Source organism: Telopea speciosissima, chromosome 5 (genome assembly GCF_018873765.1).
Source record: "Telopea speciosissima isolate NSW1024214 ecotype Mountain lineage chromosome 5, Tspe_v1, whole genome shotgun sequence".
NCBI classification, from domain to species: domain Eukaryota; kingdom Viridiplantae; phylum Streptophyta; class Magnoliopsida; order Proteales; family Proteaceae; genus Telopea; species Telopea speciosissima.
Genome location: NC_057920.1, coordinates 38255053 through 38268943, shown reverse-complemented (window position 1 = coordinate 38268943; position 13891 = coordinate 38255053). Strand labels below are relative to the sequence as shown.

The following is a 13891-nucleotide window of genomic DNA, read 5'->3' as shown; positions in this document are numbered from 1 at the left end:
CATGGATCTCCATGCTTCCTAATCACCACATCCCTGAAACATTACCCTCCCATCCATCATACACAAAAGTTAGTGATCTAATGATTAATCAAGCATGGAATCAGCCTTTGATCACAACTCTCTTCCCAGCTCAAATTGCACAAGCCATATTAAAAATCCCACTACCCACACATCCCCATCCATATTTCCTGATCACCACACACAATAAATCAGGGAAATTCACCACAAAAATGGCAGCAAATTACCTAAACCAGACAGGATCTGAACATACTTCATTATGGACAACTATTTGGAACCTCAAGATACACCCAAAATTCAAACTATTCGCTTGGAGAGTCCTTCGACATGGAATTCCAACAAAATAAGACTAAATCAATTCATCAAGAATGATAATTTATGCCCCCTCTGTAATCAGAAGGAAGAAACTGATTGGCACATTATCTTCTCCTGTGACTTCTCCAAAAGATTATGGGCAGCAGGTTCACTTGGTTTGCGGACAGAATATTTGAAATTCCATGATATTCAGCATCTTCTTAGTTCTGTCTCTTTGGACAATACATTAACCAAGCAGCAGAGGCAATCAATCCTCAGTGTGGCGTGTATCACAGGATACTTCATTTGGCAAGCCAGAAATCAAGTGACTTTTCAGGGAACCAAAATAGAACCACTCTCCATCATAAAAAATATTCACCGATGGGAAAAGGAGCTGAAAATTTTCAGCTACCTGAGAGAAGACATTCTTGAATCAGATCACAACGAAATTCCACCCTCAATAGACTTCTATACCCAGCTAGCAACTATAAACACTTGTCTTATCATCACAGACGGCAACTTTGAACACAACACTTCTATTGGGAGTGGGCATCAGTTATTTTTTATAATCAAAATCTCATCTCTGCAACAATGGATTTTGGATGGACAGGCACAGCACAAGAAGCAGAAGTCTGAGGAATTCAACAGGGAATCACAAATGCAGTTTCACTGGGAAAGAGCATAGAGATATGGACAGACTCTCTAGATTTGATTCATTGGTTAGCGAACCATTCCGATCATCCATGGCCATGGCAAATTTTCACTCCGTTATTTGATATCACAACTGCCTTACTTCAGTTTGATAAAGTTTGTATCTCAAAAAAATCTAGACATGACATTCACATTGCACATCAATTAACACAGTCGGCAAGAAGACACTGCCACCAAGGCGATGTAACTGATGACATCAACCTTTTTATTTAATGAATATTTTCCTTTACCATACAAAAAAATATAATGAATAGTCCTTTGGCTACTTTTGGGAAATGATATATTTAATGCCCCTCAATTATATATTCTATTGTGAAAAAGTTCAAAGTCTTACCATTCTCAGTATCATGTATATCAATTATTAAACATATTAAAAAAAAAATGACTTGTCTTGACTATGTTTGACTTGTCCAAGTCCCCAGGTGTGAGAAAGAACGAGTAGTCTAAAAAACTGGTTTTCCAACCATGGTGTGTCCTGTGTACATGGGGGTACTTGATTGAAGTTTTTTTTAATGAAAAAGAAAGATATAAACTAACCAGCGGACCTTTATCTGCTGCTGCGCCGCATGATGCGCACAGCAGCATTGCAGATACAGCATCGGATAAAATTTCTAACCAGAAAGCCAATCATTTGCGTTAAGGGTGGGTACTTGATTGAAGTTGAAATTGCAATTTGATAGGTGGCTAACCAAAACCTTAACCTATCTAAATCAATTGAAAATTGAATGGAATTCAGATATTGTTCTATTTGTTCTAAATTTGCTTTGTTTGCATCCCTCTTTAAGTTATCGAGGATATGGTTCAAAAAGGGAAGAGAGAGAGAGAACCAATACTAATCGAGACTTTCAAGGGAATTACCAAAGGAAGAGTGTGTTTGGATTGTAACAATGGTTATTCATTGAAGTTGCTAGGTTCTTGTCTAGTACGTCCAAAGGGTATCTCTAGATTGATGCAAAATCTGCAATTTGGAAGGTTGGATGGGTTAAATTATGGACAACTAGACCTCAAAGTTACATTCGATAACCATCTCGCTCCCATTCCGCTAATTCCATGTGGAATAGATTTTTTCTGATTCCATAATTTTTGGGAGTAGGATTGGCGTTTGGTAAAAGTGTTCCGGTATTGATTCCAGAACAGAAATATATCACAATCAACATTTGGCACACACCTGATGATGAAAAGAACAGTTAAGAGTGATCAGAAAGAAGAGTCCATCTACCTTTGACAGAAGATAAACACATTAATTTAGAATGAAAGGCAACACGAGAGAATTTTTAAGGATTAAAGATATAAATTTCAATGAAAATCTGCTGCTAAATATTTTCATCAATCTGCATAGATCTCTTGACGCAAGGACATAAGAATGCTCAAAGACAAAAAGAACGGAAAGAGATTACGAAAGCTTGACGGATCTTCAATTGCATCTGTGGAGAAGAAGCTCCCAACTAGAAACTTAGAAATGACAAGCTATACACTTAAAGATATTGCAGATCTGTATATAGGATCCTACCATAAAAAGAAACATCTGTATATAGGAATTCAAAGTTTCAATCAGTAACTTTGATGTAGAGGGATTGTGATTCAAATAGGACCCGTCAAAGTGAAATTTTCTCCATGCATAGGCTCCAAAACCCGGAGCAGAATCTACAATATAGATTTAAGGATGGAGAGAGTAAACAAAAAGAATCAAAATCATTTCTCATTCAATCAGAGAAAATTTCATAGAACAGTTCCAAAAAATTAATTGAAAAAAAAAAATTCCAAGTTGCATGGAGAAGGGGAACAAAGAGATTGTTGACTACCTCTAACACGGGTCTGTAGCCTTCCCAATTTTGACTTGCAGGAACCTTTTTTCGACTATTCTTCCGATGAATTCTTCAGATGTGGAAGAAAATTCACCAAAGTGTATCCAAATCTCCAACTTTTCTTCCTTTTTCAATTTTCCTACTCAATTGGGATTCTTGTCTCCAACCATCTAGAGAAAGTCGAGGAAAGAGGAGGGAGAAGAGAGTGAGGCTTGGTTCGCTGAAAACGATGGGGTGAGATCTGGTTTTTGCAAGAATGGGTTGAGCATCGACGGATGAGAGGTGTAGAAGATAGGTACTGATGTGAGGGGTTGAACAACTAAAAATTATCAGAATGTTCTGTAATTCTTAATTTTGGAGGGTATTTGGGGCCGGTTTGTTGTCTGTGAGCATGAGATCAGACTGGATTTGTAAAAAAGAATTCCACTCCCATTTTATTCTTCCAGAATAGGAATCAATAGAATCAAGCATCAGAAGTGTTATCGAATAGGGCCTTAGTCACATCAAATTTCAGCCCAAACAAAATTCATCAAATAGCAAAATAAATAAATAAACTTCCAAAATTTTACTGAAAAAATTAAACTTTACATTGCTAATCCAGTCCAGACCATTTCTTAGATGTCCAATGATCGGAATTGTCAAATCAGTGGACAGTCCATAGATTCCATCTAGACCTAGATGTCCAAGAATTAAAAAAAAAATTAAAATCACAAGTTGCATGGTTCAACCAGTACCTGCTTTCAGCCTTTGAACCCACCCAGATACCAATCAAAGTCCCACAATACTTTCCACGAACCATAAAAACAATCCCATGGGGGGTTGGGATTTTGGTTGCTCTGATGTTTTTCCCCCTGGTTGAAACACTTTTATTGCGTATTTAGTTTCCTTTTGTTTAGAATTGAGCTTCTCTTCTACCAACACAGAGAGAGAGAGAGAGAGAGAGAGAGCATGCCTTAAAATTTGCCTTGAATGATTTTATTCAAAGGGTAAATTGGAACGCATCACTACCTTTGCCCAATACATCTCGTTGGTAGAACCCCGACAGTTTCTCCTTTGTGCTCTTATAAGAAATTGGTGAAGCTTCCTTGCATCTAACAGTACAGATCATTGGCCTCTTCTACCTGCAAAAGATCATTAATGGCAGGTCACTCATTGAATGCAATCAAAATATGGTGTGACTCGAAGGCAAATTGCATAGTCATCTGCTGTTACAGGTGGTGCCTCTCAACAAGCAATATATCTTTCCAAGCTTCGTAGAACATCCAGGTGATGCCAGAGGATGGCATGACCTTCAAACAGCTTGCACCCCACCCTCTATAGAGTCCCTTCAAACCTTCCTCCTGAATGACCTCCGACAATGCTGCTGCCATGTTGGCTGGACACTTTCCATGCAGTGCTCCCACCATTAACCGTTTCCTGGCCACCTCCAATGGGAAGCTAATTGTGCTTGCAGTGAAGCCTGCAACAAGTTCAGAAACCAGAATGCCCAATCAGCCAGAGCGGTTTCATTGTCTTTGCAAAAAGTTCAATCATTATTTTAGGAGAAGGAAGCAAATGAATTGAAGTAAAACAACGATGAAAGTTTGTCATAAACACTACTGATTTCCAAACATTTCCAGCCGTCCACATTCATGGATTAGGGTCTGATGATAATTCAATCATTTTAGCTGTGTCACGACAGAAGCTCTCTTAGTAGAGACTTACTGGAAGTGGATCTTATAGCCCCCTAAATTGAGGGTCAATCAAACAAATGAAAGCCAGACACCCCCAAGGAGCACTAGCATCATCTTGTGGAAGCCATTAAGAGTAAGCCATAACTTGTCCTGTTTCTCGTCAGATGTGAAAAGAAATAAGGAAGCCTTTATCCCAAGAACCAAGAGAAACTCAAGTGAACGATTAATCTGACAACTTAGCTAAAACCCTGTTCTCACCTGAAAAAGCTCCTATAAGGAGCATCTCTGCACGGTTTAAAGACTTCTTCTTCTTTGCTTGGCAGTAAGATTTCTTTATTGTCTCGTACAAGAAATAGTAACTCGTGCTATACGGAAGCATTCCAATCAAGGTAGGTGACATCCCAGAATATATAGCACCAATCCCACCATCCTTGTAAATATTGCGAAGGCCAAGAGTAATATTAGGATAAGCCTTAGGATTTATAGTCAGTCGATCCTGTTACAGATAAGGAAGAAATTTAGCTAACATTTCTTCATTTCTGTATGTGTGTATGCGTGTGTATGTGACACGGTGGGTGGCATCTTGGTGGGAAAGAGGTAAGACACCCTTATTCTCCACAATGTCCGAAAACAAACAAGAGGGGTCATCAACTTGTGAAGTAAGATCATATATTCCAATCCAGAAAAATTCAAAAAGCAAATGGTACAACTAAAACAAAAATGCAGTAACTGTTAGATACCGAAACGAGAAACAATTGACATGATTATACAGACAGACTAAAGCACCATAACAAGTAACAGACTTTGGTTTATGGAGACAAATATCATGTTGAGACATGGACACTGTGTCGGACATGGCACCGCTGGAAAATTCAGAAATGTAAAAAACACTCTTTAAATTCAATTGGTGTTTTATGCATAAAAAGTTTTAGAATATCAGCAAAATAATAATAATTCCTACTCAAAAGTGAAATAATCCAAAACTCTGGGAATATGCTCTTGACTCTTTCTATCATTATTCAGGAGATAAAAGCAAGCTGAAGTATTGGTATACTACAAAACACGTTAGTAAGGCAAGCCAAAAAACAACAATTTTTTTTACGGAAAAGAAATGTCAAGAGTAGGACCATGTTAAGGCATGCTATCATAAAAAAAGAAGTTCAGTAACTTGGATACTAGTGATGCACTGCAAGCGTCCAAACAAATGCTAACCTGCAAGGAGTCTACAATAGCCAAGTGCAAATCATATAATAGATTATTCATTAATAATCACCATTTAGGACTAATTCTCTAGATCATCAGATCACATGATGAACAACCTCGTGAAGAAGTCCAAGAAATAAAGTGTAAAACCACAAAGAAGCATGAGGTTCTGAATGAAAATTATATATCTATTTCTAGTTTCTTTTAAAATGGTAAGAAATAGTTAGTAGACACTGACATGGAAGCAAAAGCAAAAATAAGCAGACTACAGAAGACAGTTGAAACTTTCATAGCACCATAAGAAGTATATATGACAAAAAATCATCATGATTTAAATGCTTTCTGCTCACAAACAATAGAAAATGAGTGTTGGAGTTAGTTCTGGAGATTTCTTTTTCAAGATATATCCAAAGAACAAACTCACAGATGCAATTCATTACTTTTAATACTTCAAGAGGATGGCAACAAAGGGTGCTGACAATCCCAGCAGCTGCACCACCAACTGCAACTGGAGAGATCCATGAGAGGGAGAACTCCAAATTAACATTGCCAATCTTCACTTTTGGGCATTCATTCTGGTTCCACTTCTCTTGAAATGATGTCATTGCTCGTTTGACATATTCAAACGTGCCAAGCTCTATTGCTTGTGTGGGGACTATACGGATCATGTTGATGGCATTGCCAGCCCACAATCCTTGCCAACCCTGCTGCTCAATGATCTCAAGGAAGCTGCCGGCAATATTTCGGGATCCAATACCAACCACCATTCTTGTCCTGTGAATTTCACACCTATCAGTTCTTCTATTCTATTTCAGATGTGTCATGATTTAGCACAAAAACCAAAGAAACTAAAGCAACATTCCATCAATTTTTTTAATGGAATGTATATTTTCATCCAGATTAAAAAAAATGTCACAGAATTAACCATTGAATCAATAGAAGTTTCTACCCTTTTACAAGTCCAGCTTGAAGAAATTCATGAAAGTTTAACTAACGCTGATTTAAACCAGAAGCTCAAAGCCCAACCATGTGTGGAGTCAGCTTGGTAAGCCAACCAAGTTCAAAAGCTGATCAGAAGATTATTCAAAAACACTAAACTGCAGTATCTGATACCCAAGTAAAGAGACAAAGAATATAAGAACAAACTTCTATGAACAAGCTTACTACGCCAACCACAAGGGAAACTGATGGCAGAGTACTATTTGAATATTAAAATTGTGACAAAAATATTAAAGAAAAAAAAATAGCTAAAAAAGGGTTAAAAGAGAGCAGGATTTTTTAGCAGGATTTTTTTTTAAGTGGAAAGGTATTACTATTTTCAGATGACAAGAATAAGCCTTCTGTCCAAATTCATGTTGATAAATTACAGCCCCCCAACCTTAAAGACTGGCTGGATTAAGGGGAGTGAGTATGACAAGAAAAAGACTTCTGTCCAAATTCAGGTCAATAAATTTCAGCCTCCAATCCTTAAAAACTAGCAGGATTAAGAGGAGTGAGTCAGCCAATAAGAAGAAAGATGAAAGCATCACACATGTAACTTAATGAAGTGGCTCAGAACTCGTCCACTTAACATAAGCACTTCCTTTGAAACCAGGAAATGGCTGAAATTTGGAACATCACCTTCGCAATATATCAGGTATTTGAGTTAAGTCTGGTCATTAACTTGAAGTGCTTCCAGAAGTAAAATTAGCTGTTCAAACCATCCCATTCCTCCAGAAACCATTTGAGCCAGACAATTGAATTAACATATTGATTTACAGTTATTCTTGGTGTAACCATGTTTGGTTAAACCAAGATAGTAAACATCTTTTTGTGACCTCAAGATAAGACAAGAGTAATTGTTTTTTTTATCTTTCCTTCCTTTCTATCTTCTTCCCCTACTGCTGCCGGTGGATGCACGAGCCTTGGATGGGGGCGATTTCTTGGGTACATCATTTCTACACTTCTCCCAAACCCTTCCTTTCTCTCTTTGTTGAAGGAGATTATAAATCAAATATTTCCTCTTTTGTGGTTTTCCTTGTCGCTGTTCAGTTGGATTGGGTTGCTGCAGCTGGTATAACAATGAGAAAGGTCTTTCAGCGACAAAGAGAGACAGACAAATGTAGATCTACAGCCGCTGTAAATCTAATTTCTAGCTAATAGTAGTCCCCTACTCCTCTCAGTCGTATTTGAATTTCAGACATTTGCTGCAGTGTTGACATTGAGGTGGATGATCCAGGGGCACAACAAATCTAAATCTCTTTGAAACATCACAGTGCTTGAAATTGATGATTATATACCAGTTATTGGTGACATTATGAGAAACTGAAGCTGGCATGCATAAATTGATTGATTATCTTAAACATAGTTGTCAAGGCATCACCTAGGCGTCCAGGCCCCCTAAAATGCCTTGGGTTGCCTAGTCACCAAGAGAACTATTACCTTAAAGCTTGTTTAGGCCTTTTAGGGAGATCTTGGGTTTTTCGGCCATAACTAGCTTCTATCTTGGTGCAACGGTTAAGTTGCGCTATTGACCTGTTGGTTGAGGCTTCAAAACTTGGAAACAGCCTCTCCTGCGAAGCAGGGGAGAAGGCTGCATACATTTGTAATGTAAAACTAGATTACCTAGTCCCAAAATAACCCACAATTCAAAAATAGCAACCAGGACAGAATTAGAAGGTTAGGTTTTCAAACCAAACCAGCCTGTAGAATATCTCCAAATTTAGGTTGAATGGCAACGATGTTGAAGAGAAGCTGTACTCCAAATTGAGATATGAAGACAACCCCAAATTAGAAGGTTTGGAGATAACTTGCAAACCAGCACTGCACTTGGGCTCCAAGCCTCCAAGTAGGATCGAGTCTAGGGCTAGATGGGATGAAGCTCTGCTGCAAATTTGGTGTGCTTCTGATGGACAGAAGTGGAAATATGATTTGGGAATGAAAATAGAAGGTTAAGGCTGTGGAACAATTCAGCCAATGGAATGGCCTGCAAAAAGGATCGAGGAATGTGGAGATATGCAGCCTTGAAGTTGCAGCAGGAACTGGGACAGAACTGAATCCGCAAGGTATGAAAAAATCTCCTTATGTTGATCAACAAAAGCAGCTGCAGTCTTAAATGAGTCTGGAGATTGACTGCAGCCTTCGAATGAGTCTTCACAGAACTAGTGTTAATCACAGGAACATCAGCAACACAAAAAGGATCGATTGCAATGGAAGAGAAGATAGAGAAGAGGAGACAAAGGGATAGGAGGATTCGGCTCTCTCAGTCAGGCTCCTAGCAGCCCTTCAAGTCACAACTATTGGACAAGAGAATCTTTTTGCTTCAAAGCAATATTCATTCAACCAATAAAATCGTGGGGAGGCTCCTAAAACCTTTACAAAATATAGCGGGCTTATACTTGCTCCTCAAGTTACAAAGAAATTAGAAACTAACAAATTAGTAACTAGGATTGACTAGAATAGAAACTAAATATGCTGCAGCTGGATTATTCTTCATGTGGACCCCACTTGATATCCTTCTAGTCAGTGGCTAAGTCATGTGGTCCCACCAAAGATTCGGCCAGCCTTGTAGTCCAAAATCTGCCAATGAAAATTGACTCTAATGCCCCCACGATCTGGGTTTGGGAGACCCAGCAACTCCCAACCCTATTGGGCTGGCTCAACACAAGGTTGGTTGGCCCTATGGCCCATTGGGTTGTTTCACCAATTGGCTAAATGAACCAGCTCTTTTCTTATGTGTGCCTTTGATATATTTCTTGTCAAACAGCTTGGCATCTGCATCAATTTACCCCTCCCAAACCCTGCTGTGGTGGGAGCCTTATGCACTGGGATGCTCTTTTTTTTTCCCCAACTAGCTTCTATCTCTCATAGGTTAGAGGAGAATTCAAGTTACCAAAGCCCTCAGATTTAGGATCACAATCAATGCTCCTTTTTAGGGAGATCTTGTGAGGCGGATGTTTGCTGCCGACAATCTCTCTTTTGGCTTCAATGCCAGGAACGGAACCACCACGGCCATGGGCAATGCCTCTGCCAAAAAACTGGTTCCCTAGTTACAAAGGACCATCTTCCGAGGGTGATTTTGTCAAAAAAAATGGTTACATGCTCAGTGTAACCAACCGTGGTTACATAGAACATGAGTCATTGATTTATTGGTAATTTTGTTTAGGAATAATTTGACTGCTTAACTAATGGAAATATCAATTAGTTCCTCAATAGCCCCTTGATAGAATATGAAATTTTCAAATTTTCAAGAATTTACATTAATAGAGTACATTATAATTTGGCAGTTTGAAAGTTTTAGAAATTTATGCCCTTTATTAGGAAACAACATCCAAATTTAGGGGAGCAGAGAGAGAGATAAGTTTAGGCCCAAAAAAGATTATTTAAATTAAGTATTATATAAATTGTCTTATCAAAAATCAAAGTTATTGTGAAATGGATTCAGTAATGACATAAAGCAAACATGCATATATGGCATCGGCATGATTGTTTTGCTGATGCCATGGGATTGAATCAGGTCAAACCTGTTTGAATTGACAAGGCCATTTCTGGGTCTGTTCCCAAGGTCAGGTTTTTAAACAAGGGATCTTACTAAGCCAACACTCAACACCATTCCCCCCCCCCCCCCCCCATCTTTTAGTGCAGATCTACAACTTAATCTGGAAAAGAACTGCTGGAAAAAATGAAACGAAAAAGATAAGGTAAAATTTCTGATGAAATTTCTCATAGAAATAATCATATAAAAGTAAATAATTATGTATTTGTATATCCATCACAGTCATGGACCTATCTCCTACCGACTTACCTCAAATCTATCTGGTCAAGATAATGATAAAAAATAACTCAAGATATAACTGTGCTATGTTTGTCATTTACAGCTACAGGGAAAGGGGGGATTTTAAGTAAAATAATTTAGAAGGAGAGATGTACCCCAACAATTTATATAAATACGAAATACCCTTCTCTTTACCTGCAACTGGAAATGTGACATTATATTGATAATTTAAAGTAGAATTTACGAGAATCAAGATGCTCTTTCTCTTTGCATTTCATACAAACCATTTTATAATGAAGCCATAAAACCATCCAAGATGGGCGAAACCATAAAACCATCCCAACAGATATAGACCAAATAAAGAAAGAACAGATCTCAACCACAAAATATGGTTCCACCTGGAACAAAATGTTCTCTTTCAGCGCTTTCAATTCCCAATCAAGTAGTAACATGATGCCAACATCTCGTAAATTCTAGGGGCTGGACTACTTGGGTTTTCAACACTCATCTATTTCTTTATTTCCATATCTTTCATACAATCAAATGAGGTGTCATTTTCCATAAGATGCTCCATGTCGATCTAAAATCATAGGCAAGCTAGAAGAGCATCTGAACCTTGGCTTGAGTAGAATCTACTTTGAAATTCTAACAGGATAACTAATAACTCCGACCAATTTGCTAAATGACTAGATGATACTAAACTCAAGTACCCTTAATTTGAACATATATAACTAGTAATTCCAGACAACAGTAACTGGCCTTTAAAATGAACAGGTGACTAGTGGATATCCTTATCAACAGGAATCTTTTGGATACGATTCATGTTGCGAGAGGGTCATTAAATATTTTACCAAACAATTAAAAGGAAAAAAGAAAGGCTTCCTGGGAAGATCCCTAAAGGAAGCTTTTCTTATTCTCCAAGTGCATTGGATCTTTAAACCTCACTTATGACATAGTAGTTAAGTGTCTCACATTCAAACGTTTTTTGGAACTATATGTATTGATGATCACCGATAAAAATGACTATGCTGTGAGATTCTAGTTTAACCAATAAATCAGATAGCTCTATAAAATCTCCAAGCAATCTAGAAACAAAACCAGCCAAATATTTCATAACATCATGATCCAGAATCTAGGCTGAAGAACTGAGGCTTCAACCGCAACTTCTAATCCAAGATAGCATCGAGATACAGGCTCTATTTAAACATGTCAGCAGCCACACTTCTAAATATAATGCAGGAACAAAAGGAGAGAGAAATTTTAAGTGGGCCGATCATATTTGTCTTGAAAAAATGAGAAATAAAAGAACTTAAAAAAAAAACGAAAAAAAATATAATAAAGAGCTAGGAACAGAAAATCAAATATATGGGAAACAAAAAAGCCCACCTGATTGTTTCCAGGGGAGCAAGGACAGCTTTAGTCATGGCACCTGCTAGAGCCCCACTAACAAACTCCCTGACTTCTCTACTCCTCATGGAATCCTGTTCCCATATGACAAGCCATTAGGACCTCTAAACAAAATCATATAATCTTTTCTTTTTTAAATCCCACTTCTCAGCAATCATTTCTACACTAAGAAAAATGCACAAGTAACAAAACAAGAAATGAAAAGACTGAAATAGAATTCATCAACTTGGGGGGAGGAGGCGGGGGAGTCTTTTTTTTGTTAATCAATTCAACAGAAACACGACAAAAACTATATAATAAGCAAAAATTCATATTTGATCCCAGAAACAATAATAACTCGACAAACAGCTTATCTTCATTCTTTCTGTTCATCAACAAACAATACCAGATGAGTTGTTAAAATAATATTATCAAGTACCTCATAAACTCAAACCACCAGAAATAACAGAAAAGCTTCATTTTGGGGTGGGGTACTCAACACACTTCAATGAATCCTAAATCATGCGTAACCGCCCCCCCCCCCCCCCAAAAAAAAAGAAAAAGAAAAAGAAAAAGAAAGAACAACGGTTCAAAAGACAAAAACTAAAAGTAAATCCAAGAAGCTAAATCCGATAGACACATCAGAAATTCAAAAAAGAAAGAAAGAAGCAGCAGGAAACAGTTGATAATGATCGTAACAAAGAAAAGAATGAATTTTTTTTCTTTTCCAAAAAGGATAATAAGAAAGAACTCACTCTAATGGCTTGTCCAACATCAGGAACTTGGAATCGGAACTCGAAATTGCTCTCTTTTTCGAGCTCGAGCTCCTTGGGCACCATCACCATCTCATAAGCATCTCCCAAAACACAGTAGTTCTTGTTCTGCGATTCCGATTGGAACGCCATTAACCATTAACAAGTAACAAAACTCACGAGAAGAAAAAATTTCAAAAAAAAAAAAAAGAACAAAGAATCTGAAAATTAAAGTTCTTAGATTATAAAGCGGCAGATACACATACATGGATTTCACGTGCTTCTGTCGGCCTCTTTTGGATCATCGATAATGTTTGAGAGCTATTTTATTTCAGTTGTTCTTTTCCGTTTTAGGGTTACTCTGTCGTCTTCTCTCGTTCAACAGGGACGGAGAAGAGGGAGGGAGGTGTCGATATCAATTTGAAAGGATTTAAACACTAAAAGAGGAAGGAAATCTAAAATTATTTTTTAATATATCTGAAAATTCTGGAAAGATATGCTAGAGGCCCGGTTTTGAAGAATTTTTATCCTCAGCTGTTATAGCACGTTGCTGTAGCGCATCATGTGGCGCAGCAGAGGCCATGTGCATCATGTGGGGTCCACTGTGCCACATGGCTTCTGCTGCACCGCATGATGCGCTACAACACCGTAGTGTAACAACAGAGGATGTGGGTTCGATTTTGAAACACATCCAGTGTATCCTGATCACTCAACACCATGTTTTAGTGCATGGTATCGGAGGGTATCGGACAACTCGGAAACCGAAACCGATACAATATTGAATCGATATTGACAAAGAACGGCTATCTCGAATAAATTTGTCCCTGATCCTCTTTTAAAAAAAAGGTTGTTTTTATCATTTTACTCCTTGTTTGTATTGTGTCACTGATACGGTATCAACACGATATCAAAATTAGTAAGATGCAAAATTGGTATGGATCGCACGAGACGATCCGATACCGATAATCCGAACAATGGTCAACACTTCATCTCTATACTGACCGTTCAAAATAGAAGATTATGTCATTAATGGGCGAAAGATCCGCACACCGTTGTGGATTATTTTGCATGCCAAGACATAGAATCAATGGGCTCCACCCATTCCTTATCCGCAAAAACCCTTATTCACTGCCATATAACAAAAATTTATGAAAACCGCTGACCCGCTGGACTTGGTGGTCAAACATGTATTAGAATTTAGAGCAAAAGTGTGGAAAAACAAAGAAGTTAGCAAGTTGCCCAGAGTCTCCTACTCTCCTTGTACATGTCTATGTCAAGAAGGACCACAACTTTACA

General features: G+C 38.0%; 1 protein-coding gene across 1 annotated transcript; it reads right to left on the bottom strand.

Moving 5' to 3' along the window:
* Positions 1-3924: 3924 nt before the first annotated feature.
* LOC122663405 (probable mitochondrial adenine nucleotide transporter BTL1) lies at positions 3925-13015 on the bottom strand. Its single transcript, XM_043859081.1, has 6 exons — positions 12862-13015; positions 12599-12724; positions 11844-11938; positions 6145-6478; positions 4760-4997; positions 3925-4287 (listed from the first exon to the last, which is right to left on the bottom strand). Exons 1-6 carry the CDS (start codon positions 12898-12900, stop codon positions 4037-4039), a joined length of 1083 nt encoding a protein of 360 aa, XP_043715016.1. The 5' UTR covers positions 12901-13015; the 3' UTR covers positions 3925-4036.
* Between the last annotated feature and the right edge of the window lie 876 nt (positions 13016-13891).

Coding starts and splice junctions, on each gene's coding strand:
- LOC122663405 (XM_043859081.1), bottom strand. CDS start 12,900: ATGATCCAAAAGAGGCCGACAGAAGCACGTGAAATCCAT. Junction 12,725..12,861: donor CAGAAGCACGTGAAATCCAT/GTATGTGTATCT, acceptor TCGGAATCGCAG/AACAAGAACTACTGTGTTTT. Junction 11,939..12,598: donor ATGTTGGACAAGCCATTAGA/GTGAGTTCTTTC, acceptor ATATGGGAACAG/GATTCCATGAGGAGTAGAGA.